At 40.0% G+C, this 25,741-nt stretch overlaps 1 protein-coding gene across 9 annotated transcripts in view; it reads left to right on the top strand.

The window, feature by feature from the left end:
- RYR2 (ryanodine receptor 2) overlaps positions 1-25,741 on the top strand; it is a 458,147-nt gene that overhangs the window by 172,783 nt on the left and 259,623 nt on the right. For all 9 annotated transcript variants that reach the window (XM_077345372.1, XM_077345367.1, XM_077345356.1 and 6 more), the window contains exons 6-11: positions 4,347-4,421; positions 5,289-5,367; positions 9,889-10,001; positions 18,476-18,575; positions 19,692-19,788; positions 24,406-24,480. In XM_077345372.1, coding sequence (XP_077201487.1) covers positions 4,347-4,421; positions 5,289-5,367; positions 9,889-10,001; positions 18,476-18,575; positions 19,692-19,788; positions 24,406-24,480 — 539 coding nt within the window. The remainder of the gene's footprint in view (positions 1-4,346; positions 4,422-5,288; positions 5,368-9,888; positions 10,002-18,475; positions 18,576-19,691; positions 19,789-24,405; positions 24,481-25,741) is intronic.

Here is a 25,741-nt window from a genome sequence, read left to right as displayed (position 1 = left end):
TTGGTTTTTATACCCACTTTTCACTACCCAAAGGAGTCTCAGAGCACCTTACAATCATGATCCCATCCTCTCCTCACAACAGACACCTGTGTGGTAGATGAAGCTAAGAGAGTTCTGAAAGGACTGCTCTGTGAGCTGTCCAAGTACTGCAATCTCTAAATGCTACAGCAAGGGGACTCACCTCTTCACCAATCAGAAGTATGCTGCCAGTATCTGGCTTGGTATCTCATAAACCTACGCAAGCTCCTATGGCTGCAAAGTTTCTTCATTTTATTTTTTTACTTTCATATTTTTAGCCCATCCTTCCCCAAGAACTCAGGGTGGGTTATATCAGAATAAAAATATACACATTTAACATTTCATAAAATGTAGATATAAAACTGAACATTAAATTATTTATAAACTCTTAAATTGAAAATACAGAAATATAATGGGGAGTTGTTAAAGTTTTTAATTTCATGTATTTTAAAAAATCTTCTAATGTAACATGCTGCGAGACTGTTCACCGATGTGGCAGGGAAGAAATCCAAATCCAAATCCAAATCCACATACTACTACTACTACTACTACTACTACTACTACTACTAATTTTACAGTGATATAAAATGATACTACTCAGTTTCTGTATCCTATCTGAGAGGAGAGGAGCGGGTAATGTATAAATAGTGTATAAAGATTCTGGCCTTTGTTCCCTTCAGGGGATTGCTGTCCCAGTTTTGTAGTAATCAGTTGATTGCATTCAAGCCCCTTTGAAGCCCCTTCTTGCTGCAACTGTCAAAGGCTCCTCTTATAACTTTCCCTCCCAAGACCAGGGATTGCTTGGTGAAGTATTTGCTCTGGCTTTGTTGTTTCCTCTCCATTGTTGAGGGGACATTTTATCCCTTCTGTAGTGTCCTGATAATAAAATGTTACTTTCAGCCTTTGTAAACATATGGGTGGGCTGGCTGAAATAATCCGGAGCCAAGTGACCTCCATTAGTGCATGTTCTCAAACTGTCTTCCACTGCACTTCTGAACACTGAAAGAGTGTGTACCCTCTCTAACCTACACACCTCTTCCCATGTTTTACACCCCACTCTTTTGCTAGGCAGGTTCATTTCCCAAATGTTCTGAATCAGTACCCTTCACAAACTTTCCCCCAGCCCTCAATAGTCTTCATTCTTCTCTCTTTATGTCAGTTTTCTCCCACAGCAGTTTTATCCAATACCTTTGTTACATTGAATTAATCCCTTGCTTTTCCCTTCCATAATCTCCATTCCTGAACCTTTTTTCTGGCATGTTTCTGTCTGGCATTGTGTCTATCTTCCTTCGCTCACAGAATGTTGTTTCCCCTATTCCCCTACTCAGTGTTTCTCCCTATTTCTACCTCTATAACAAAACTTTACTTTATAAATGCTTGATATTAGAAATGCCATCTCAGCTAGCCATGATGATAAATATTTTTGTTAACATCCCAGGCTGCAAGGTTAGAATTGATAAAGTGATTTATTATAGATTTATTGAACTCTTACTAGATTAAAAAAAAATCCATGCAAATAAGGCTAACTGTTGCTGGGAAAACAGACCATATATTTTCTTGGAAATGTTAATCACTAGGCCAAGTCTTCAATATGTTCTTAGCTATATGTTTATTTTTGTCATTTCCCAGCAGATCACTGGGTGCAAAATCAAGAGCATTTATTATCATTGTGCCATTAGTACTAGTGATGGTGATAATTGAATTCAGACGCTTAAGCTAAGATTGTAAAATACGGCATCATTCTATTAATGAAATTTATGCAGGCAGCTAATTTGGATTATTCAGCGTCTGCTTCCATGGACGGTATTTGGAAAACAAGTCATTCTTTTACCTCCCCCCAGTCTTAAGCATAAAATCTGTAGTGACAGATTGCTCATATGCATGCTTAAACATTAGCTTTAATACTTTGCATTCCTCCACTTGTTATGGTTTGGTAGACAGTAGCAGCATGGTCTTCATTTACTGCATTAGAGATATAAATTATAGTATTGCTTTGAAGTTTGGCCCCTGTATTAAATTTGCTTAAGCGGAGAAGCCTTCTGCTGATGGACGGTTGGCTGAATCTCCCGCCAGAGACATTTGCCAGTTGTTTGGAAGCAGTGGCTTTGTGGATCAGGTAGAGCTGTCTGAAATTCAGCTCCTCTAAGACAGAGGTCCTGTGACTGGGGAGAAGGGGGCAGGAGCAGGAAGCGTATCTCCCATGGCTGGACATGGTGCAACTTACATCTGCACTAATAGCTAGGAACTTGGGCCTGATCTTTGATGCCTCATTATCTATGGAGGCTCAGATCATGAAGATAGCCTGGACAGCTTTTTTCTACCTATACCAAGCATGGCTATTATTACCCTACCTGTCCTCAGAACAGCTGGCCACAGTGATCCACGCAATGGTCACTTCTAGATTAGACTTCTTTAACTTGTTCTATCCTTGTCCCTGACTTGGAAATTACAGCTGGTACAAAATGCAGCTGCACGGGTCCTCACTGGATCATCTTGGAGGGCCCATGTTCAGCCTTTGCTGAGACAGCTGCGCTGGCTGCCAGTCTGTTTCCAAATTAAGTTCAAGGTATTGATTTTGACCTTTAAGGCTATACGTGGTCTGGGTCCTACCTATCTGCAGGACTGCTTATCTCCTTATGCCCTCCACAGGGCACTTCACTCTTTGGGCCCCCGGGATGCAAGCCTGACCTCAACTAGGGCCAGGGCCTTTTTGGTGGAATGAGCTCCCTGAAGAGCTGAGCACTCTGCAGGAACTCTCTGGGTTCCACAGGGCCTGCAAGATGCAGCTCTTCCACCAGGCTTTGGGTTGAGGCCAGGCTGTATACCAGCTGTATACCGGGTGATAAGAATGTGTCCTTCCCCCAGGGGGACTACCATCGCCCCAGATTTACATCAGGTGGGCAGAGCCAGGGATAGAGAAATAGAGGAATGGAAGAAAATGGGCCTATTGTGGGTTATTGTGACTGTCATCTATCTAGTTTATCTGATTTATGTATTTTATGGAGTTTAATATTTATTATGTTTGGGAGCTTCCACAAGCCGGCTTCTCTGGGAATGGTAGAATAGAAGTCGAATGATAAATAAATAAATAAAATACTTTGATCATTTTGTATTTAAGACTGTGCAGAACAATGTTCTAGGAGAGATCCATGCTAAAATTGTTATTTTCTAAATTAGGTGGGAAACAGACTAGTTCTTTACACTGTTATGTGTGTGAAAGAACATTGACTTAACTGGTTATAAAATACACAGTTGCTAGATTCACACAGAAACACAGGATCTTGATCCCCCCGCCCCAGCAGAGACTCATGGCCCATGAACAGTAGGGGATAACTCATTTCTCTTAGCAGGGTAAGGCATAATTCAAGTTATTGGACACCCATACACTTTGTAATGTGCCATAATCTACCTTGTGGGTCACAGAACATAATTTTTCTCCTCAAGTATATATAGTACTATTTTAGAAATACCCATTTTAACTTGAGAATAATAAATTATCATAATTTATCAAAAACTGGATGTGGTTATATTATCATTCTGGGGGCATATTTACTACAGGAGTTGTTACTACAGTAGTTGACTTTTAAGTTTCAGGTTGTTTAAGCTCTGTTTCTTTATTTTAAAACCGTTGAATGTGTATCTATGTAAATGGGACCAATATTCCCATGTGAGCAAATATAAAGTAACTCAGAGAATGCTAGCAAGTTACTTGCTGTGGGAAAGTAGGCTTCTATTTTTTTTTATATATTTTGAGATACTTGATGCTAAATCTAGGAAGATTAGTATTGAATGTTTTATGAATGCAACTTTGTTTACCATATTTTTGTTGTTCTTATTTTAATCTTTCACAAGAGGGACACAAGAGGGATCCAACCGAATTTGTTTAGAATTACCTCTTGTTTATTTATTTATCTTCATATTTGTATGCTGCCCTTCTCCAAAGGTTAATGAAACAGTGTGTTCTGCCTTCTCTCTGTACCCATGAAAGAGGCACCATCAACAGCAGAGCTGAACACAGTACAGTGGGGTGCTGGTCTATTGGATATAATAAAATATAACTGCTTTCTCTGTTGCACAAATTCTTCTGTGAAGAGTTTGTGCAAGTGAGAGAGGGGTGTTTGCTTCTGATTCTCTCATCCTGGTGCCGTTTTCACAATCTACACTGCTTCTAATCCTCAGGAGCAGCTTTTGGGGAGGCATTAGAAACTGCAAGAATGCTGATGGAAGACAGAAAGATCTGTTCTATAAACAAATTCCATTGTTTCCAAACCATTGCTTCATATAGGAAGGGTTCATTTTATGCCATCGTCTTCTTTTAATTCATACAGACTGCTCAAGGTGGTGGTCATCGAACACTCCTCTATGGACATGCAATATTGTTGCGCCATTCTTACAGTGGAATGGTATGTATGAATCTACATACGTTGATTATTTTCTTTCAGTATATCAGAGTTATAGGGTTGCAGACTATGGAAAATCAGCAGTTATCATAGAGAATGTCCTTTTTGCTGTAGTAGCTGTGCAGTATTTTGCCGAGCGTGTTTCTTTGAAATACATTTTTTGTTACTTACGTGAAGGACAAATATAATTAATCATATCAAGGAATAATAACGATTTCTGTGAAATACTTTGAAAAAGAGTTACTACCACCAGTCTTGATATCTTCAAGGGATAATACAATTGGTGTGAGACAAATTTCATTGCTAGGCAACCTCAATAATAAAGCATTTATTAACTCTTTATTCATTTAATAGTAGGTAAAAGCAAGTTGCCTAGAGCCTTATGTACCATCCTAAGCTTGTTGGAGGAAGGGTGGGAAAAAGTGATAAAGGTTGTACATCTTGTAGAAGCAGAACTTCTTTTGGATTCAGTTTTGCTTTACTGATTCAGTTTTATAGAGTAAGAAGATGTAGTGCAGACCTTCCATGCGCATCTGAAGCTTTCCTCATGAGGTAGAGCAAACTCACTCAGCGGTTAGGTTTAAATGGCTGTGAGCCATTAAACCTGTGGGTTTTTCTCCCCTCTTTGAAGCAGGGAGAAGCAAAACCTGCATTAAAGAAAAGTTCCTTCCAGGGTGGTCCCTGCATTCTTTCTCCCAGCCGCAATGCTATCTGTGCATGAATTTGACTTTCGGGTATTTTGCCTGTTGATTCTATTAAACTATTAATTTCCCTTCAAATTATCATGTATTTACTAATAACAAACTTGTGTTCTGATTGAAAACTAGGCCCAAAGCACAATGATGCATTTTTCTCTTCTTTCTTTCTTAGTATCTGTGTTGCCTCTCCACATCACGAACATCAATGGACAAGCTAGCATTTGATGTGGGCTTGCAGGAAGATACTACTGGTGAGGAGACATCTTTGATAAAGCCTGAGCATTGTTATTTCATGTCGTTAAGTTTGGTTAGAGTGGACTTCAGTAGAACCTAACTGTTGCTATATTTCTAATAAAATGTGTAGATATTTGTGTGTCATATTTTATGTTCCAGTTTTGCTGTACCAATGCAAAATTCCTGCCTTGTTATAAAATATGAAAATGAATTTGCCAGACTTGAATACAGTATTATTTGTGTTTTTGTATTTCCTCTGTAACCCTGGCCTGGATAGCTCAGGCTATCCTGATCTCATCAGGTCTCAGAATCTAAGCAGGGTCAGTCCTGGCTAGTATATGGGTGGGAGACCTCTCACAGCCCCACATACCTTACAGGTTGACTATTGTGGGGAGATGAATGGGTAGTAAACAACAGGGTACACAAATCCGTTCTTCTTCTAAGGAGCAACCATGAAAGAAGCATGTGGGCACATAACATTTTATCAACAGTGAAAAAATGGAAAAGAAGGAACAGGGTAGACACCTGTGTACTGTGACTACCCCATGTGTATTAGGGCAAAGGGACATTTTGGTGTCTGTGGCCTAATTCATACAAGAAGGGAAATGATGTAGAACTGTGGGGAATTGGTTGCCATGTAATCTTCCCCTAAGAAGAGTCTCCAGTCTGATTTTCCCTTCACATATCTGAAGACATGGCTCTGGAAAGCTCATCTGTAACCACTATGCCACAGTTCCCAAAGGTTAGTCCTCTCCCACACACAACGAACATTCCAAACCACAGGTTCTTGACACCCATATCTCCATACCCATGCCTTCATGTGCCAACACACCACCACAACCTCCCACACAACACACATATTCAACCCTTACAGACTGGACAACTCCTCCCCTTCCTCTTCCCACGGCCAAGCTCTAGCGCCCGTTGTATTCTTGGATACAATGGGCTTTGCCCCTAGTATTTTAATAAAACATAAACCATTTTTTCTGAAATTAGAAGCAAACTAAGCTAGACTACTAGGGGAGTACATTCAGCATTTGAATCATAGAATCATAGAATCAAAGAGTTGGAAGGGGCCATACAGGCCATCTAGTCCAACCCCCTGCTCAATGCAGGATCAGCCCAAAGCATCCTAAAGCAAAATATATGGATATACCTGTGCCAAAATTATTTCTCAAATCAGTTATTTCAGGAATGGTGTCGTGGTTTCAGGTCATCTTGCCCACACCCTGGACCTTAAACTTTATATCCTGGAATTTTAGGAGGTTTGGTGGAGAGGCACATTTATTATTATTATTATTATTATTATTATTATTATTATTATTATTATTATTATTATTATTATTATTATTATTATTATTACGATTTATTTCCCGCCACTCCCAAATGGCTTGTGGTGGGTTACAGTCTCTTAAAACCCCATTAAAACTCCCATTAAAAGACTTAAAAACCATCACAGTATGGCGGCGCAATAATAAAATCCCCTTACTACCCCCCTTCCTAAAAAGGGGGGGCGGAGGAGAAGGAGGTCAACGGTGTTCAAGAAGAAGCCCAGGGGAGAGCAATCGATGTACCACAGCAGTCCCAGCCTAAACCATAGACCTGGCGGAAGAGCTCCATTTTTCAGACCCTGCGGAACACTGAAAGGTCCCGCAGGGCCCACAGCTCTCCCAGGAGCTCGTTCCACCAAGTGGGGGCCAGGACTGAAAGGCCCTAGCCCTGGTCAAGGCTAGGCGTGCTTCCCTAGGGCAGGGAACGACCAGAAGATTCTCACTCGCAGAGCGCAGAGCCCTGCGGGGGGCATAGGGCAGTAGGCGGTCCCTCAGGTATGTGGGTCCCAGCCCGCGTAAAGCCTTAAAGGTTAGAACCAAAACCTTGAACCGGATCCAGACAGCAATTGGTAACCAGTGCAGCTGCCTCAGCACAGGCTGGATGTGAGCCCTCCAAGGTGTGCCGGTGAGGACTCTAGCAGCTGCATTTTGCACTAGCTGGAGTTTCCGGATCAAGGACAAGGTAGGCCTGTGTAGAGCGAGTTACAGAAATCTAATCTGGAGGTGACCGTTGCATGGATCACAGTGGCCAGGTGTTCGGGGGACAGATAGGGCACTAGTAGGGGAGGAAAACTCAGGGGAGGAAAACTGAGGAAGCTGGACCAGAAAATGGCTGCTGGTTAGCATCTCTCTTCCTTTGGAAAGACATAGACAGTCAAGTACACATCCTTCATCCATGGCCCTTTAAATTTAAAAAGTTAAAGGACCAAACTGACCCTAGACTTACCATGCTGACATTGTGCCCGCTGGAGGCTTCTTCCACCAGCAGCTTAAGTTGCACCAAAGCTTATCCTCTCAGCCAGGACTCTCAGCCTGGACTCTGTCTAGCTTGGCTGTTTAACTGATGGCTTCTTCTTGTGGAGGTTTACCAAATCCTCTATATTTCCAGGTTTCATTAAAAAAAACCCTCTGGCTTATTTGTGGAGATGCATCTTTTCCTTTATCTCAGCAACAGAAGAGGATAGAGGTTTACTTTTTTTTTTAATTCAGAGAACCTGGCACACGTATTGCTATACTGATATCCTATATAATAAAATGAGTAGTGTACTTCTCACAATGTGCCACCTCTCTGATTGGACCTCTGGGGATGGCTATGAAAGGAGGGCCCTGAGAGCAAAACAGAGGGCAAGCATGCCATCAAGCCCACACCTGCCTCCTAGCTCCAACTGGAGTTGGGAAAGCCGCCCGTCTCTGCCATGGACATGTCTGAGCTGCTGCTGGCTGCCCCCTGCCAATGCCCTCTTGCCACCAAACAGAAAAAAGCTTGTCCATGCAATGCACTCCACCTCTACTGCCCCCTGCTCTCTGGAGCAGCCTGGGATATGCCATGATATACCCCAACCCCCTTCCTGAATGCTTGGGCAGCTGGCTGTAAGGGGCCAGCAGCCCTCACTCCCATGGTTACAGGTAGAATGGCCAGAATGCATTGGTGGGGATGCTTGCTTTTGTGGTGGCAAGGACACCAGTGGGGGCCAGCTGGAACCCCTAGCCCACCTTTAAGGCAGCTCAGAACCAGCTGGAACCCCCCACATACCAGTGCTCGCCATACAAACTTGAGGAGAGCAGCATGCAGGATGTGGTGTGAGCCCTGCTTTACAGGCAGCCATGGTGAATGCTCTGGCATGGTTCCCTCTGCCCCCCCTCTCCCCATACTCCCACAGGGACTGCTGGTGACTTCCAAGCTGGCATGGAAGTCCAGGACTGGCTTCCTCAATTTTCCTTCCTCTGACTGTGTTTATGCTGTCTGGTGCAAGTAAAAAAAAATGATTCTAAATTTTAAGCAACGCTAAATTCTAAACAGTAGCATCACCCATCTTGGTGTAGTGGTTAGGAATGCGGACTTCTAATCTGGATTGATCTTGCATTTCCCCACATGCAGCCAGCTGGGTGACCTTGGGCTCACCACAGCACTGATAAAGCTGTTCTGACCAGGCAGTGATATCAGGGCTCTCTCAGCCCCAACTACCTCACAGGGTGTCTGTTGTGGGGAGAGGAAAGGGAAGGTGATTGTAAGCCGCTTTTCTCTATCTTTGGGTAGAGAAAAGCGGCATATAAGAACCAAGTATTTTCTTCATTTCTGCAAAGTTAGGATGATGAAAACAATGTCCACTCCAAAATCCAGCTTCAAAATTATTTTTGGAATACAAACCCCTGTAAGACACATCCTCATAAACAATATTATTAATCTTTAGTTATAAATAAAATTTTAAAGACTTCTATTTTACGGTTACAGGAAAATGTGTGTTTTTCCCATCACTTAGTATGAATGAATATCAGCATTTTGTCTATCACTATTACTCAAATTGTTAAGTGCAATTCTCAGCAGAGTTAACACCATTCTAAGTCTATTAAAGTTAGTGAGTTTAGAAGGGTGTAATTCTTCTTAGGAAAAAGAGTATAGAAGTTGGCATTTTTTGTCTGCAAGCTATTATTTTAATTGTATGATTATACTATACTTGTCCCGCCTCTAAACATCATGTAGGACCACCAAGCATAGGTCAATGGTTACTATATCTTGAGCATTCTTATAAAGTTAGCCAATTCTCTATTTTCAGTGCCATATTTTCAAATTTATAAGAAAGCTCCTGGCTTAGAAACAATGGGTTTCATTTTGGGGGACCCTTAGAAACAGGGTGTTGCTCATGTTGGTTTGTGATTAGAAATGGGAATGGGAGGACACCTTCTTTTACAAATGCCCTACCACAAATAGAGGGAGGAGTTCGGATCCAACCACCAGTTATATATATATATATGTGTGTGTGTAATAATTATCTGAGAGACAGCAATTGAATCTCTAATATGAATAGCCTAGCCTTTCTTTTTTCAGAATCTTTGAAATTCAAGACTAATTATTGTTAAAATTTCTTATTTTAGTAAGTATTTCTAGCTGTAATCCAAACGTATTTAAATACAGTAAAGCTTAATAAAAAAATACATCTTTGTTTTCATTCTCATTCCATAATTTCCCATCAATCTATGGCTGTGTAGGCGAGGCCTGTTGGTGGACTATACATCCTGCTTCCAAACAGCGTTCAGAAGGAGAAAAAGTGCGTGTTGGGGATGATCTTATCTTAGTCAGTATCTCTTCTGAAAGGTACTTGGTAAGTAATGGTCTTTAATAAGGCTATTTCTCTACGGTGAAGTTTGAAAATTATTTTTCCTAGATATTCTGGACTAGTCTAAATGCGCCACATGGTCAAGTTAGACAGTCAGGGAGGTTTCAGGTGGAAAGGCAGGTAGAAAGACAACAGGGAAACTGTATATATTTACGCTCTGCAGGTGAGAACCTATTGATCATTCCCGGCCCTAAGGAAGCATGCCTAGTCTCGACCAGGGCCAGGGCCTTTTCTGTCCTGGCCCCTATCTGGTGGAATGAGCTCCCGGGTGAACTGCGGGCCCTGCGGGATTTGTCAGCTTTCCACAGGGCCTGCAAGACGGAGCTCTTCCACCAGGTCTATGGTTGAGGCTGGGGTCAGCGAACTCGGGACATCACCCCCCCCCCTGGGAGTTAGGAAGTGTGCATTGCACTCCTCCATTATCTCTGATATTAGTATGGGGAAGGATGGGGTATTTTCTCTATGCCGCCATGTTGGTATTAATATTTTAATGGGAGGTTTCATGGGTTTTAATGGGGTTAAGATCATTCTCACCCGATCGAGCCTTCCAGAAGAGGTGGGAAATAAATCGAAATATAACAACAACAACAACAACAACAATAACAACAACAATAATAATAAATTCAGTAGATTGTCACAAAACTTGTCATTTCATTCTACTGGCGGGTGTTTGTAGCTGTTGTAGCTGTTACTACTTACTATTTAGAACAGGCACAAGCTTAGATACTAAATTGCTAAGGCAAGAATATACGCATTGGTTCCAATTTTCTGTCTAACACTTCATTGGGATCAACCTTCTTTCCTAGGAGCTATTTCTCTCAGGGAAGGACTACCAGTTCTACTTCCCTATTTCAGTATCCTCTCAGAACCTACACTTTCCTATACTTCCCACATTTCTTCCTAACCAACATTCTCAACTGATCTCTCAAGTAAAGAGTAGCATTCTTCCTGAATCCCCCGTCAGTCATTGATTTTGGATGGATAAAATGCATTTGCAGTCAGCTGTCTGTTAACCACATATTTTCACAAAGAAGTGGGAAAATTCACTTAAATTTGGTGTAGGGATTAGGAGCACAGACTTCTAATCTGGCGAGCTGGGTTTGATACCCTGCTCCCCCACAGGCAGACAGCTGAGTGACCCTAGGCTCACTACAGAGAGCTGGCTGATGTTGAATCTGTTGAAGACAAAGGTCATGTGGCCACGTAATGCCAGGACTTTGGCAGGAATGCAATTACTGACTCTTGAGGGAGTTCCCTTAAGTCTAGTGAATCTAAGACTAGGCTTGATTCTCCACTTCTGTTGGACAAACAGGTGTCTACAGTGGTGAGATCAGCATTCTTCTTTTTATATTAAGCCTGCCAACTGCCCCCCCCCCCTGTTTGACCTGACAAGGATTACCTGTCAGTATAGCTGAAGGCATATGAGCAAAAGAAGCTTTTAGTAGGGCTACTGTTCTAGTAGCTGGAAAATTTTCTTTATTAAAGTAGTTCTTGAGTCAAGCCAAAAGACAAACTGGTTATTTACATGTTTTCAACATCATTTTCATGAGTGGCATAACTGATAAATTAATGTTATGATGATGTTATCCGTTCAGTCGTGTCTGACCCTTGGTGATTCTATAGGAAAGTTTCTTCCATGTGCCTCTGTCAATGACTGCTTCTTTTAGTTGATTCATGGTCATCCCTGTATCAGCTTTGATCATGTTGAGCCAGCAGATCCTTTGGTGACCACGCTACCTTTTGCCCCTGACCATGCCGAGCATTAATGATTTTCTAACGAGTTTGATCACATGATATGTCCAAAGTAAGTGAGCTTTAGCCGTAATATCTTGCCTTCTAATGACATAACTATCTTGTTGGTAACAATGTTATACAAGTTAAATAAATAATATATTTTCAGGAATATATTTTTAAGAAAAATGTTGCATTTTCAGATATTGTTTGATTAACAAAAAACCTTATTTACATATGCACACCCAGAAATTGTAAATAGTTTTGAGAATAGTCATAGCTTATTGTTTATCAGGTTATGCTGAATAACCTTGAAAATAAATACATGATATACACTATAGAGAATCCAAAGTACATGCCTGTTAAATTGACCAATAAAGACCACAAAAGTTGTTCCTTATATATACCTCAAAATATATAGTAAATAAACATAGAACAAAGTCTTTTAAATCAGTTGTCCCCAACCTTTTTTAGGCTGGGAACCGGCAGGGCAACTGCCCCGCCCGCACATCGTGCATGCGTGGCCACACCCGCAATTTCGGGTGTGCGATTTCGGCCGTACATGGCGCATGTGCGCATGCGTGGCCCAGTTGCGCATGCGCAATGCGCGGGCACGGCCTTGATTCCCTCTCCCCCCCTCCCACAGTAAGAAGCTTCCCGGGCCGCAAGCTTGCGGGCTGGGAAGTTTTTTACTGCGGGGGGGGGGGCGGGGAGAGGGAACCGCGGCCCAGCGCCATGGCCTTCGCGGCCCGGCACCAGGCCGTGGCCCGCAGGTTGGAGACCACTGTTTTAAATCAACTGTAATCTGGGGGACTAAGTGTATGTGAACACAGCCTATGTTCCTTGTATGCCCACATCCATATTCCTGTCAATGTTCTGCAGGGCATATAAAACGTAATAGTTTGAGCAGGTCTTCAGCTAATCATTTCCTTTTCAGCAGTTATTGGTCTGCCAGATGTTCTTTCTTTGGAATGTCAAGATCATTTCCGCATGGAGGGGTAAAACGCGAGTGGCTTCCTGCTTGCTAATGTGGGATGATAACCTTGTGTTTGCAGCCCTCCTCATGGGAGACCTCTACCACATTTTCCTTCTGCCCCATTGTAGCTTTTTGCCTCCTGATGCTGCAAGGGAAAGCAAAATGAACTTCTCCCTCTGCTCATAGAATCATAGAATCATAGAGTTGGAAGGGACATCCTGAGTCATCTAGTTCAACTCCTGCACTATGCAGGACACTCACAACCCTATCACTTATCCACTGTAACCTGCCACCCCCTTGAGCCTTCAGAGTCAGCCTCTCTGTCAGATGGCTATCCAGCCTCTGTTTAAAAATTTCCAAAGATGGAGAACCCACCACCTCCCGAGGAAGCCTGTTCCACTGAGAAACTGCTCTGTGAGGAACTTCTTCTGGATATTGAGATGGAATTTCCTTTAAATTAATTTCATCCCATTAGTTCTGTTCCATCCTTCTGGGGCAAGAGAGAACAACTCTGCTCCATCCTCTATATGGCAGCCTTTTAAATACTTGAAAATGGTTATCAAATCCTCTCTCAGTTGTCTGTCTCCTTTCCAGGCTAAACAGACCAAGCTCCCCCAACCTTCTCTCATATGTCTATTATTTCTGTCTCAATGGATTTCTGAGATGCGAAACAGGGTCCCTGGAGCCCCCACCTTTCCCAGCTCATTTCCCACCTTCAGAAAACAAACAGGGCTGTTTTTGCCTGCCTGACCCCCCAAAAGACTGTGGTCACTTTAAATAAAATTTTATTTCACCTTTGACAATGTAGTTTTGTGGTCGCAACATGACCATGACATGATTTTTTTTTTTACTAGGAACAGGAAATGGAGAGGGGAGGGTGAGTGTGAGAGCGGGACAATGCCGCCTTTCCCCCTCTATATGGGCTTGCCCCTGGTTGCTCACTGGTTGCTCACTGATGGGACGTGTGATTGAGAGGGTGGTAAATCTAGTTTTGGTGATTTCTCTCATTGCAAGTTAAAAATGGCCAAAACTTAACCTAGCTCCTTGACAGCCTTGGGATGCAGGCAACATCATGTGGAGGGGGCTCTAAAAGCCACCAAGGTTAACTGTTTTAATGATAAATCATTCGGTTTCATTGTATGGCTTTTAAAATGTGAACCACACCAAACCCTGTGTTGCAGGAGAGAGGTAGGATATAAATAAAGGTCTTTTTTTTTTTTTGCAGAAACAGATCTGTATTGTTCAGCCTTGTGTCTACATGCAAACAAACATTTCAGAATCATTATTTACTTTTAAGAGAGTTGTTGATGGCTACAACAACATAAGGATTGAGAAAAAAACCCTTTCTATAAAGCACTCAGCATTCCTTTTCTAGCAGCACTTGTATACTAGCTCTGAATGCTGACTTTACTGTAAAATGTTAGTTGCTTGAATCTGCTGTCTCTTTCTCGATAGCAGCAAAAGAACACTAGAGGCATGGCTTGAGGGTGCTCAATGAAATGTTGTTTTTTTGGATGTCTGTGCATTTCAGTAAGCCAGGCTGTGCGGTAGTGTATGTGTATCGAATGGAATGAGCACTGCTTTATAGTACTTATTTTCCTTCAGGCCACTTTTTTTGTTTAAAAGGGTTGTATGTTACCAGAGTAGTACTATATGAGAAAATATTAACAAACAACAAGGAAATCATGAATACAATGTTCTTTAAAAAATTTCAATCTTTTAATGGAGTATGTAGGATAACTGACTTTTGGATTCATAAACTGTTGCTCTGATTTTTGAACTTTAACGTACATGCAGGCCGTTTTCCTGTTCTTGTGCACAGTTCCATCTGTGCGGGGGGTGCCCCATTCTCTTCAAATGTAAAGCATATTCTCAGTGTAATGGCAGCTTATGTTTTGTGCATTGAAACTCAGTTGGCAATAAAATGCTGTTGGCTTGTTAATGACTTGACAGTGTGCCTTTAAAATATTAGCAATTGGAAGCAGTAAGACAAAACATACAATAAAGCCAGCAATCCAAATTAAGTAAAATAAATAGTATACTCGCAATAAAGGCTTCCCATTAATTTGATATAATATTCAGGGATCCTAATAGTAATACTGTCAAGAACCCAGACCTGGGTTCCCCTGAATCACCACCCCTTTGGCAGGCAAGCAGTGCTCAGGTCTGTGGGTCCCTTAGTCTAAGTGCACACAAGAAACCAAACCTTTGAAAATTTATAAAAGTTTATTGAATGATTTTTTCAAAGAAGGAATATCACTTGGTAACATAATCTCCATAAATCAAAGCAAGAAAATAACAAAGGCTAACTTTCAGTTTAATATTTGGGTACTTAGCATTAGATGGCATACCATTTAGAATACTAGAGTTTGAATTAGAGGCTTAAATGTTGTTCATGCAGCAATTCATTGCTGCATGAACAACTACTGCTTAGTCAATTCAGGAAGTTAGTGTAGCCTTCCTCTTTCCTATGACTTGGTCATAGTCTTTGCCCATCTGGCATCAGATGGTCTCCCAAATTCAAGCAGGTATCTAACAGGATGAAACCTTCTTGACAATTATGGCATTGGCTCCTGACTCCCCATTCCCATTTAGTTACTCAACTGACTGTATGTTTCTGCAGTTAGCTAATTATCACATTCTTGAATCTGGCTTTGAAAAAGATAAAGATGGTGTCTGTGAGGAAGCCCAGTTACCAACACTTGCTAGCTGGAGCAGACCTGCTAATATTCGCATTAACCTTTGAGTGAAATTAGAGTGCTTTGCCTCCCAAATAAAAACTAAAGTAATTTCATGTTGGGAAGAGCAAAAGATATTTACAGCTAGGGGTGAATTGTTATTTGTTTTTCAACCTCATCTCCAACCCCAGAACAGGGATCTGAGGTTCTGAATCCTGTTATCAGGAAGGAAACAAGTTCTAATTTACCCAGGCACCTGCATTCAGGTGTTGAAATAAATTGGAACTTGATTCCTGGAAATGTTCAGTTATGCTCTGTAAGTGATTGGAAGGGGCCAAAGGAATAGAAGCAAGTTTGTTAGCACAACAACGAGCTTTACATATGTCCATCATTGACAAACCTCAGTTGTCATGATCACTGAATGCAGACGAAGAAGAAAAGACCTATTTTTTGGATCCCACTTTTTACTACCCAAAGGAATCTCAAACCAGGTTACAAGAAATCTCAAAGCAGGTTATTACAACCTTTCCTCTCACTACACCCTGCACAGTAGGTTAATCTGAGAGAGCTCTGGAAGAACTGTGACTGGCCCAATATCACCTAGTTGGCTGCATATGAAGGAGTGAGAAATCAAAGCTGGTTCTCCAGATTAGAGACTGCCACTCTTAACCACTACACCAAGCTGGCTCTAATAGGAACATAAAAGCACTGCTGGATTAGACCAGTGGTTTTTTATAATCCAGTATCCAGTGGCCATTTGTTAAGACAATAGTTTTTAAAACTGTGATAAACAACTGAAGGATGAAAATAAAATTATCAATCCTTAGTTATTTGGAGATAATCATCCAATTATTTGAATGTAATTATCCAATCTTCCATAGAAAACAGAACTTGAAACACTTAGAGTAGCATATAGTTTTCTTTTTGCTTTTCTAACTTTAAAACAAGGCACGGCTAATATTTGCTTGCCTTGGCCTGGATAGCTCAGACTAGTTCATTCTTGTTAGATCTCAGAAGCTAAGCAGGGTTGCCTTTGGTCAATATTTGGATGGGAGGCTACCAAGGAATTCTGGGGTCAGGCTGCAGAGCCTAAATTCACAAGCCACTTTGGTAAAGTGACCAGATTGTCCCACTTTTGGAGGGACATCTGGGGGTACCTGGCAAATTGTACTTATGTTGAAATTAAAAAAAAACATATATTACAATACTATTTTTGTGTTCTATGCGTTCTATGAAACTTTTTGTTGCTATATATAGACCAAATTTTAAATCCAGGACCCCTCTGGTCAATAGTGTCCCACTTTACCAATGTTAAAATCTGGTCACCGTACACTTTGAAATGTTCCCTGCCTTGAAAATATCATTCTGTCTCAATAAGTCATCTGCGACTTGATGGCAAAAAAGCTTGCCAAATCACCATAGCTTTAGCTTGTAATAGGTATGAGCGATTCAGCTCAGATAAGCTGAAAGGAACCTGAGTCAATGCTGATTCATGTACTTTTCAGCTGTATGGTAGCTGAACTGCCCTTACGTGCACTTTAAATAGTCCAAATCAGCCTTATCTGAATAATGATTTGGTGATTCAGAGAATGATTCGGCAATTCAGCTCCATTATAACCTATGGGACCATTAAAATCACGGGGATTTTTTTTGTCTATTCCATGCTTGGGGCTGGGGGGAGTTAGAGGCAACAAATTTGCAGTGTAGCTGCGGGAGACTCTCCTTAAAATAACCGCCAAGTTTCAAAAAGATTGAACCACGGTGTCCATCCTTCCTCCATTATTTCCAGTGGCGAGAAATAAAAGACAAGAACAGAGAATCTCTTCCCCCCCCCACCCTAGGAAACAATCTGACAAGTACCAAATTTTATTCTGTGCACATGCACTATGAAATGATAAACAATTATCATGTTCCCCAGATTAACAAATCCAAGTAAGAGAGGACCTGTGAAATATCTTGGAGGAAAAATGAACAAATCTAAGCTTAAATTTAATGACAGCTTTAGAAACATTATTGCAAACAAACAGATTCTTTCTTGATGCTAGACAAGGAAGATGGTTTACATTGCAAGTCTATTAGTGTCTCCCCATTTTATGACCACTGAAAGCCAGAGAGTTTAGATTGAAATAATTCTTGATCAAATTGCTCTCTGTGTTTACATTTTAAGAGTTTAGATGCCTAATACACTTCTGGCATTAAATAAAGATTTAGTGTTAGTAGAAAATGGGAAATCCTTTCTTTACTTAAAAGTAAATCTCATTATAATCACTGGGATAACTGTCAGGTAATAATGATTTGTGTTTTTGAAGTGCCAGCATGTCAAAGCCAATTTATGATGACCCCAGCAAGGGACTTTCAAGGCAAGTGAGAAAAAGAGATGATTTTCCATGCCTTTCTCTGTAAAATATTCCTTGGTGTTCTACAAGTACTGACTATGCTTAATTTCTGAGATCTGATGAGATCAGACTAAACCATGCAGCCTTCTGTCCCAAGAATGATAACCAAACAATATAAATAAGTTGTTTTATTGTAGCTTGTCACTACTTGTGCTAGTTTTTTCTTCCCTCCATGTCACAGCTGATTATTAGTAGAATCATTTTATTCTTATGGAATACATAAGAGAGGACTCTAGCAAAATATACCAGGGCAGAATGATCTTATTTTGAATTGATTCTGTGGGACTCATCCTCAGCATGTCTTCTCAGAAGTAAGTCTGATGTTATTCAATGGGGTTTACTCCCAGGAACATATTAGGATTGTAACCTGAATCTCTTAGCGGCTTGCAGTACACTTCCACTGCTGGTTCTTGTCACATACCACCCTCTTCATTCAGTAGCTGAAAAGCATTTAGTATATAAATATCCCTGGCAACATGAAAATCCTAAGTGGACAGGACTTCAACAAAAAGCTCTGACAATAGATTGTCTAATGTAAAAATATCCATGTATTGTAATTCCTTTAAAGGAAATTTAACATTTATGTTAAATGTAAATCCATCCATTTTGATGTAAGTGTACTATATTCTAATGTTTTTGAGAACAGGATTGAATGTGTTTTTTCTCCATTTGTTTCAGCATCTATCTTATGGCAATGACAGCTTGAGTGTTGATGCAGCTTTCCAGCAAACACTTTGGAGTGTAGCACCTATCAGTTCAGGAAGTGAAGTAGCCCAAGGTAACACCAATGATATAACATCTACTGGTTATTTAAGAATAATAGTCTGAAAATGATTGCTGTACTGAATGATTACTTTCAGAGCCCTAATTTTGTTGGTTCTATTATATTAAAATTGCACCTAATGCTTAGTTTTCAGCTTTTATGTAGGATTAATTATTAATTATTAATTATAATTATGTCATGTATACATTCAAAACTTTTATAAGGCACATTTTTGTTTCATTGGCTTAATAGGAAACATTTAGTGTACCTTCTTGAAAACCCTGGTGTTTATATTTTCCAAAAGTTAAATCATTTCTCTAAAAATGCTATTAGGCGCTTTAGACTATTTACCCTAAAAGCCTGCTATTTTACTTTTCTTTTCTCCTCTTTTAAAGGCAGTGATGTGTTAGTATCAAAAACAATTGTCTTTAATTGTATGCAATCTATGGAGAACTTCATTTGTTTCAGAAAAAAGATGGATTTGCAGATAAATAATTGATTTCCTTTGTGATATTGTACAAATTGCTGCACTTCCTGAATCCCTTTTTAAAAAATTCATTATTGAAACTGGGATAATTTTAATCCTGGTATTATGAGATTTTCTATGGAAATTTGAGGGTGCATCTGTGGTTCCCATGCTTGCATAACTTCAGACACATATGTGCACAGAGTACCTTTTGCTGGCATGGTAGATAGAGCTTTCTAAACAATGGGACATCCACAGTTTGTAGTCATCTTCAGACTAAAGAGATTAGTTCCCTTGGATAAAATTGCTGCTTTGGAGGAGCCCCTCAAATCTCCCTCACTCCTGACCCCACCCCCAAAGTCTCCAGATATTTTTGAACCCAAAGCTGGCAACCCTGTGGGGAAGGCTTATTTGCATTCACAAATATTGTTGTATTGTTAGGTTGCAGAACATGTTTACTTATTCAACCATCTGTTTTCATTCTTAGCACAGGTCTTTTAAAAATTTGCCACTGTTCTAAAACATTAGAAAAATTTCTGTCTCATACCATAGTCTTATCACAATGGTTTTAAAGGCAGCTCAGAGCTGAGTAAGATTTCATATTCTGAATATGGTTGAAATCTGAAATATGTGGTGCTTGCTTTCCTTATCTTGCTGCATTATAGGTTATCTGATAGGTGGTGATGTGCTGAGGTTATTACATGGCCACATGGATGAATGCCTGACTGTCCCTTCAGGAGAACATGGAGAAGAGCAGAGAAGGTATATTTTAAAGCCTTGCACAGATACGAGAAAATTTATATTATTATTTTTTGGGGGTAGGTTGAAACTTAGGTATCTATTGATACTTTAACATCTAATTATTATGTAAAGGTAAAGGTATCTCCTGTGCAAGCACCGGGTCATGTCTGACCCTTGGGGTGACACCCTCTAGTGTTTTCATGGCAGACTCAATACGGGGTGGTTTGCCAGTGCCTTCCCCAGTCATTACCGTTTACCCCCTTCAGCAAGCTGGGTACTCATTTTACCGACCTCGGGAGGATGGAAGGCTGAGTCAACCTTGAGCCGGCTGCTGGGATTGAACTCCCAGTCTCATGGGCAGACAGCTTCAGATAGCATGTCGCTGCCTTACCACTCTGCGCCACAAGAGGCTCTAATTATTATGTACAGAGCTATTTTGGCATTTTTTTATCCCAAGCAAAATGCAGTCTTATCTTGTCCCTACCAGCTAATTCCTAAACAGCATAATTGGTTCACAAATAGCAAGTTAATGGAAAATATCCTAGTTTTCTGGGATATAATTTTAATTTTTTATTTCTTTATTAAATAAATTATTACTTTATAACAAGAGATCATGGCTCCACGATAACGCATTTTGATGGATGTTTCAGTTGCTCTCCTTCCTTATAAACAAAAAAGAGTTTTGTGGTACCTCAGAGACTCACAAATTTATTAGTACACAGGGAACTGCTAACTAAATAAGAATTTTAACTATTGATTGTATTGAGTGGGGCTGAAATAGGTACAGTTATGACTGGGGTGAATGACTGCTGGACTGCTGGACATATCTTGTATTTTTTTATTTTAGCTTTTTCCTAGAAATATCACCTCTTGCATATCTGTTTCATTTCATTGTCTTTTAACATGACCATAGTTCTTTTTTACTTTATTTCTGTCTGGGTGGACTTCTGAGACCCTGACCATGATAACTGGAGCCAAAAAAGACATTTTGTGCTAATGGTTGGCTTTAAAACAAGATGCTCAGATCCCTGTATGATCGGGAGAAGGCTGCCAGATCACCCCCCCCCCCCTTTCCCAGTTCATTCCCTACCTCCAGAAAACAGAAAAGGGGTTGTGTTTTGCCTGCCTGATCCCAAAAAGACCATGGACACTTTAAAGATGATTTTATTTCACCTTTGACAATGTAGGTTTGCAATCGTACTGCAACATGGATCACACCATTTAAAAAAAAATTACTTGGAGCAGGAAATGGAGAGGAGAGGGCAGGTGCGAGGGCAGGACAAAGCTGCTGAGACTATCACGCATTTTGCCCTCCATATGGCCTTATCCCTGGTTGCTCACTGGTTGCTTACTGGTGGTTCACCCAATTTAGGGTGGTAAATTCAGTTTTCTGGATTCCTGAAATCACGACTTCAAAATGGCCAAATCATGACCTGGCTACTGGACAGCCTCAGGATGTTGGCAACTTCATGTGGAGGGGGCTCTATATGCCGCCAACATGTGAAGGCTGTCCAGGAACATTTTCCTTGTGCAGAAATGGCCAGAGATTGTAGAAATAAATTGATAGGTTGTTAGTGTTCATATTTACAATAGTATTTGCTGATTAAAACCCCCCTCAAAAGGCTGTTTTGTGGCATAACAATGGTGACCATTGCTGGAGGAGAAGCTGATTCCATTATATGTTAAAGCCTTAACATGATAGAGGTAATCTGATCCTTATGGCCAAATTAGGGAAAACAGGGATTTGCATTAATAGGCTGGGGAAAGATAATGAAGTTAACCTAGCACCAGTCCTAACCAAAAACTAACAAAGGCTGTTTTAACAGAATAGCAGTCCATCTTTTTTAGATTTTCTAGGGAGAACCAAATTAGCTCAGCACAAGATTGCTGCTGGAGATACCAGATCTATTGCTCTTCCACAATACAGAGTAACTGGCCCAAATGCCATCAGTATAAAAATAAGAGGTTAAAGAAATGTTGAACTTTGGGTGTATTGCACTTTCAGAAAGTCCTTGGGCCTCACTGGTTATTTTAGTTTCCAAATCTGATAATATGGAAAGATTTTTTAGTTGGCAATCTTGAATCAATGGTGGACAAATTAGTGGAAACATTTGGTGTTGCATATTGTTTTTTCACTTTGGATTTTGAACTTGTGAATATAAGAGGGAAGGAGAATGTCATTGCTGATGTACTTTCCTGAAGCACCTATGGGTATAGGTATAAAGCATTTTGAACTGTGTATAATTATTTTGATTTGTGGGTGTGTGTATATGTTTTGGGCAGCCCCCAAAACCAATGTCAAACTGAAATGAGCCAAAAGCCTCCGACATGAACTAAGTTGATCCAGCAAGTTCAATTTTCCCTTTATTCCAACCTTGTCTTGCCACAGCTATGAGAAAGTGGGGGATCACTCAGGAATGCTTAAATGGCTGGCAGCCATTTCAACAGTATATTTCACTCCCCCCTCACTTTAAAGTGGGGGGAAGCACATCCATTTCAACCTAACTGCTCAGTTGTGGACCCATGCCACTCAGCTGTTAGATTTAAATGGCCTCAAACAGCTGAACTGGTCAAAAGTCTGGTAAATGTTGAAGGAAGACGCCTATCCCAAATATGGCATTGGTTGCTCTGAACCAGGCCGAATTTGTCCTGAATTTTGGGCCATGATCCATTACATACCCATCTCGATTTATAATGTCTCAGTTTACGTTACATAAAGATTTTTTTTAAATATCAAGTTTAAATAAGGAAGCAGAAACTTGATTAATTCTGTTTCACTCCTATATGTATGTCCTGATTCAGTCATTTAATGGGTGCAATGCAGGAATATTCACAGAAGAATAAAGAATATTCACAGGCACAAGGAGCTTAAGGCCAAGGGAAATGACAACATGTATGTAGGGTGGATTTTATGTAATATTAGCGACAAAATTAGTAAACTGTAGACCCCAGTGGTTGTTTACATTAAAACAAATAAAATTGATTATTAGTACAACGAAGAACAACTGACACATGTTATCTTTTAAGATCATAGAAAAATGAATTCATTATATGGAATACATGTTTTTGAAAAAATCTTATCTTGAGGTGAAGACCTCTCAAGAGCCATGAATTATTTTCTTATTAGGACAGAGCGTTGCTAATAAACTGTAATTGCCACTTACTTTTCCCTCTGTACAACCATAGCAACATGGGGTTTAGCTAATAATGGCTGATGGCCCATAATGGCCATACTCTGCTAATATAACACATTCCTACTATAATGTATCTACAAGTGATCAGCAGGCTTTATGCAGCTCATGGCAGGTTGCTTCTTGACAGTTCAAAAGCATATTTTGAATTTTGATTCCCCATGCTGTTTGTGCATTGACAAAATTTTTCATTCTTAGTTAACAGCCTTTTGTAGTCTTTTCTATTTCCCTGACTAATATAACCTTTTAGGGACATTCATTTTAGTGAGGTCTTTGATATGTAAGAAAGTTAGAAAGCCTAAGATGGATAAGATCACAATCAAATGAATTTGTAATTAGCCAGCTGATAAAACCCAAGGGTGCTCATCAATGGTTTATCATCTTGGAAGGAGGTGACCAGCGGTGTATCACAGGATTCTTTGCTGTGATTGTTTAACATTTTCACTAATGACTTGGAAGAGGTAATAGATCAAATTTGCAGATGACACTAATCTGGGTGGGATGGCAAATACCCTAGAAGAAAAGACTACTATTCAAAGAGATTGAAAAATTGGGCCATAGTTAACAAAATGAATTGTAATAGGGAGAAGTATAAAGTATTACATTTATATAACAATAATGTGATGTCTAACAATAAGATGGGGAATATCTTGCTTGATAGTAGTCCATATGAAAAGGATTTAAGAGTTCTGGTGGGCAATAAATTGAATATGAGTTAACAGTGCAATTATGGTAGCTAAGAAAACTAATGGAATATTAGGCTGTATTGCTAGGAGCGTAGAATCAAAAGCAAAGGAAATTATATTACCACTCTATTCCACATTAATTAGACCTCATTTGGAATATTGTGTCCAGTTCTGGGTTTCACAGTTCAAGAAGGATATTGACAAGTTGGAACTGACAAGTTGTGTATAGAAGGATGACTGGGATGTTTGAGGGGTTGAAATCTATGCCTTAAGAGGAAAGGTTGAGAAAGTTGGGTAGCTTGGGGAAGAGGAGGGAAATGGGAGATATGATAATTGTGTTTAAATATAACATCAGAGTCCAGTAGCACCTTTAAGACCAACAAAGATTTATTCAACGCGTGAGCTTTCGAGTGCAAGCAGAAAGGAAATAATTAAATTTTTGTGAATGAACAGGTGGCTCCCCTGGACATATAAAGGACAGTGTTACTTGATCAAATTATATGTATATCTTGGAATTGAGATAGGAGTAGGCTTCCCATGCTGTGGAGATGCATAATATTTCTTTTGCCCCACTATTCCCTTTGGTAAAATAGTTTTTGCAGGTTTTTGAAGAAACTATCAAGGTGTTCGTTCAGAGGTAAAGTGCATGTAGGATTAGGAGCACTGAGTCCATCTTTCAGACTGATTTTAATGTTCTATAAAAGGTATCATTCACCTTCAACCTAAAAGTCTCAGAACTCACAAATCATCTTGTGTTTCAGAACTGTCCACTATGAAGGTGGTCCTGTGTCAATTCATGCACGTTCTCTTTGGAGACTGGAGACACTGAGGGTTGCGTAAGTTAAAAGTCAAGGCACAATTCACTTCTGTTATTGCAACCAAGGCCTCCACCCCCCTCCTCTGCTTCCTCTTGACAAAAAAATGTTGTTATGCTGACAGATTGTCATGACAGTTTAGAAATGGCACTGTTTAACTGTGATCACAAAATACCATCATGCCTTGCGAAATTTTTTTGTTTTTTTATAACAAGAAATGATTTTTAGAGTCTTCAAAATCGTTCACCAGAGTCAATCCCATGAAAGTAAATGGTCAGTGTTTGATTAGTAATTGACAGGAGCTTCAACAAAGAGTGCACTGTAATGATGTTTATGGTTTCTAATGAACATGGTGATAAAATAAACTGAATGGACACTGAATAAATACTGTTCCTCCTTTAGTTAATTGGAATTAAAGCTGAACTCAAGAATTCTAGAAGAGATGTAGTGAATCACAAATAGGTTCCTTTATGCTTCCCTAGTCTGTCTCATTTAGAAGTGTATTATCTTAACACTCATGATTTCATAGGAGCTATTAGGCTGAGGTTCAGGGAATGACAGTCTTCAGCATATCCTTAATTTGATAGGCACTGCCTTAACCTACAGCTTTATGCATTAGATGGTACATGACAGAAGAACATTTATTTGAAGACCTGCATTTCACTTTAACAAAGATATTGGGTCAGCTTGTTTGACAGGGAATTTAAACACCTCCGAGTAGCATTCAGCTGTTCAGCTATGATTACTCTTTATTAGGAAAGCAGCTTTGGAGCTTGGTTGTGCAGTCTTTTGAAGACTGATGAAACATTTGTTTCTCATCCCTAAACAAACATTGACAACAGTTAATCAAAGATATGCAAGTATCAATCAGCAGGAACAGTGCATTTTGTAGGACAGTTTGATGTGCTGTGTGCAGAAAGGGTATTTATTCTATGATATCTCGATTTAAGCAGAATTCAGCATTCTGCAGCCCCCTATTGGTGGATCTCTAGAAATGTATTTAACTACCATGAAAATAATTTGTATTATCGCTTAGTCAGATCTGCACAAAATCTGTGCAAGTTTTCAAGATCATCAAAGGAATTGGTCATTTGCCACTTACATTCTTAAGAAATGGAGGGGGATGTCCATTTGAAGTAGGTTTGGGAAAAACAGTTCTGTGAATTTAAAAAATCATAATAAAGAAGGGTATGAATAGATTCAGGTTTGTATCCGTGTTGGTTTGAAGCAGCAGAATAAAGTTTGAGTCCAGTGGCATCTTTAAAACCAACAAAAGTTTTAT

This window comes from Paroedura picta, chromosome 1 (genome assembly GCF_049243985.1).
Source record: "Paroedura picta isolate Pp20150507F chromosome 1, Ppicta_v3.0, whole genome shotgun sequence".
In the NCBI taxonomy this organism is placed as follows: domain Eukaryota; kingdom Metazoa; phylum Chordata; class Lepidosauria; order Squamata; family Gekkonidae; genus Paroedura; species Paroedura picta.
Note: the sequence above shows the minus strand (reverse complement) of the source record. Positions and strands in the feature narration are given on the sequence as shown.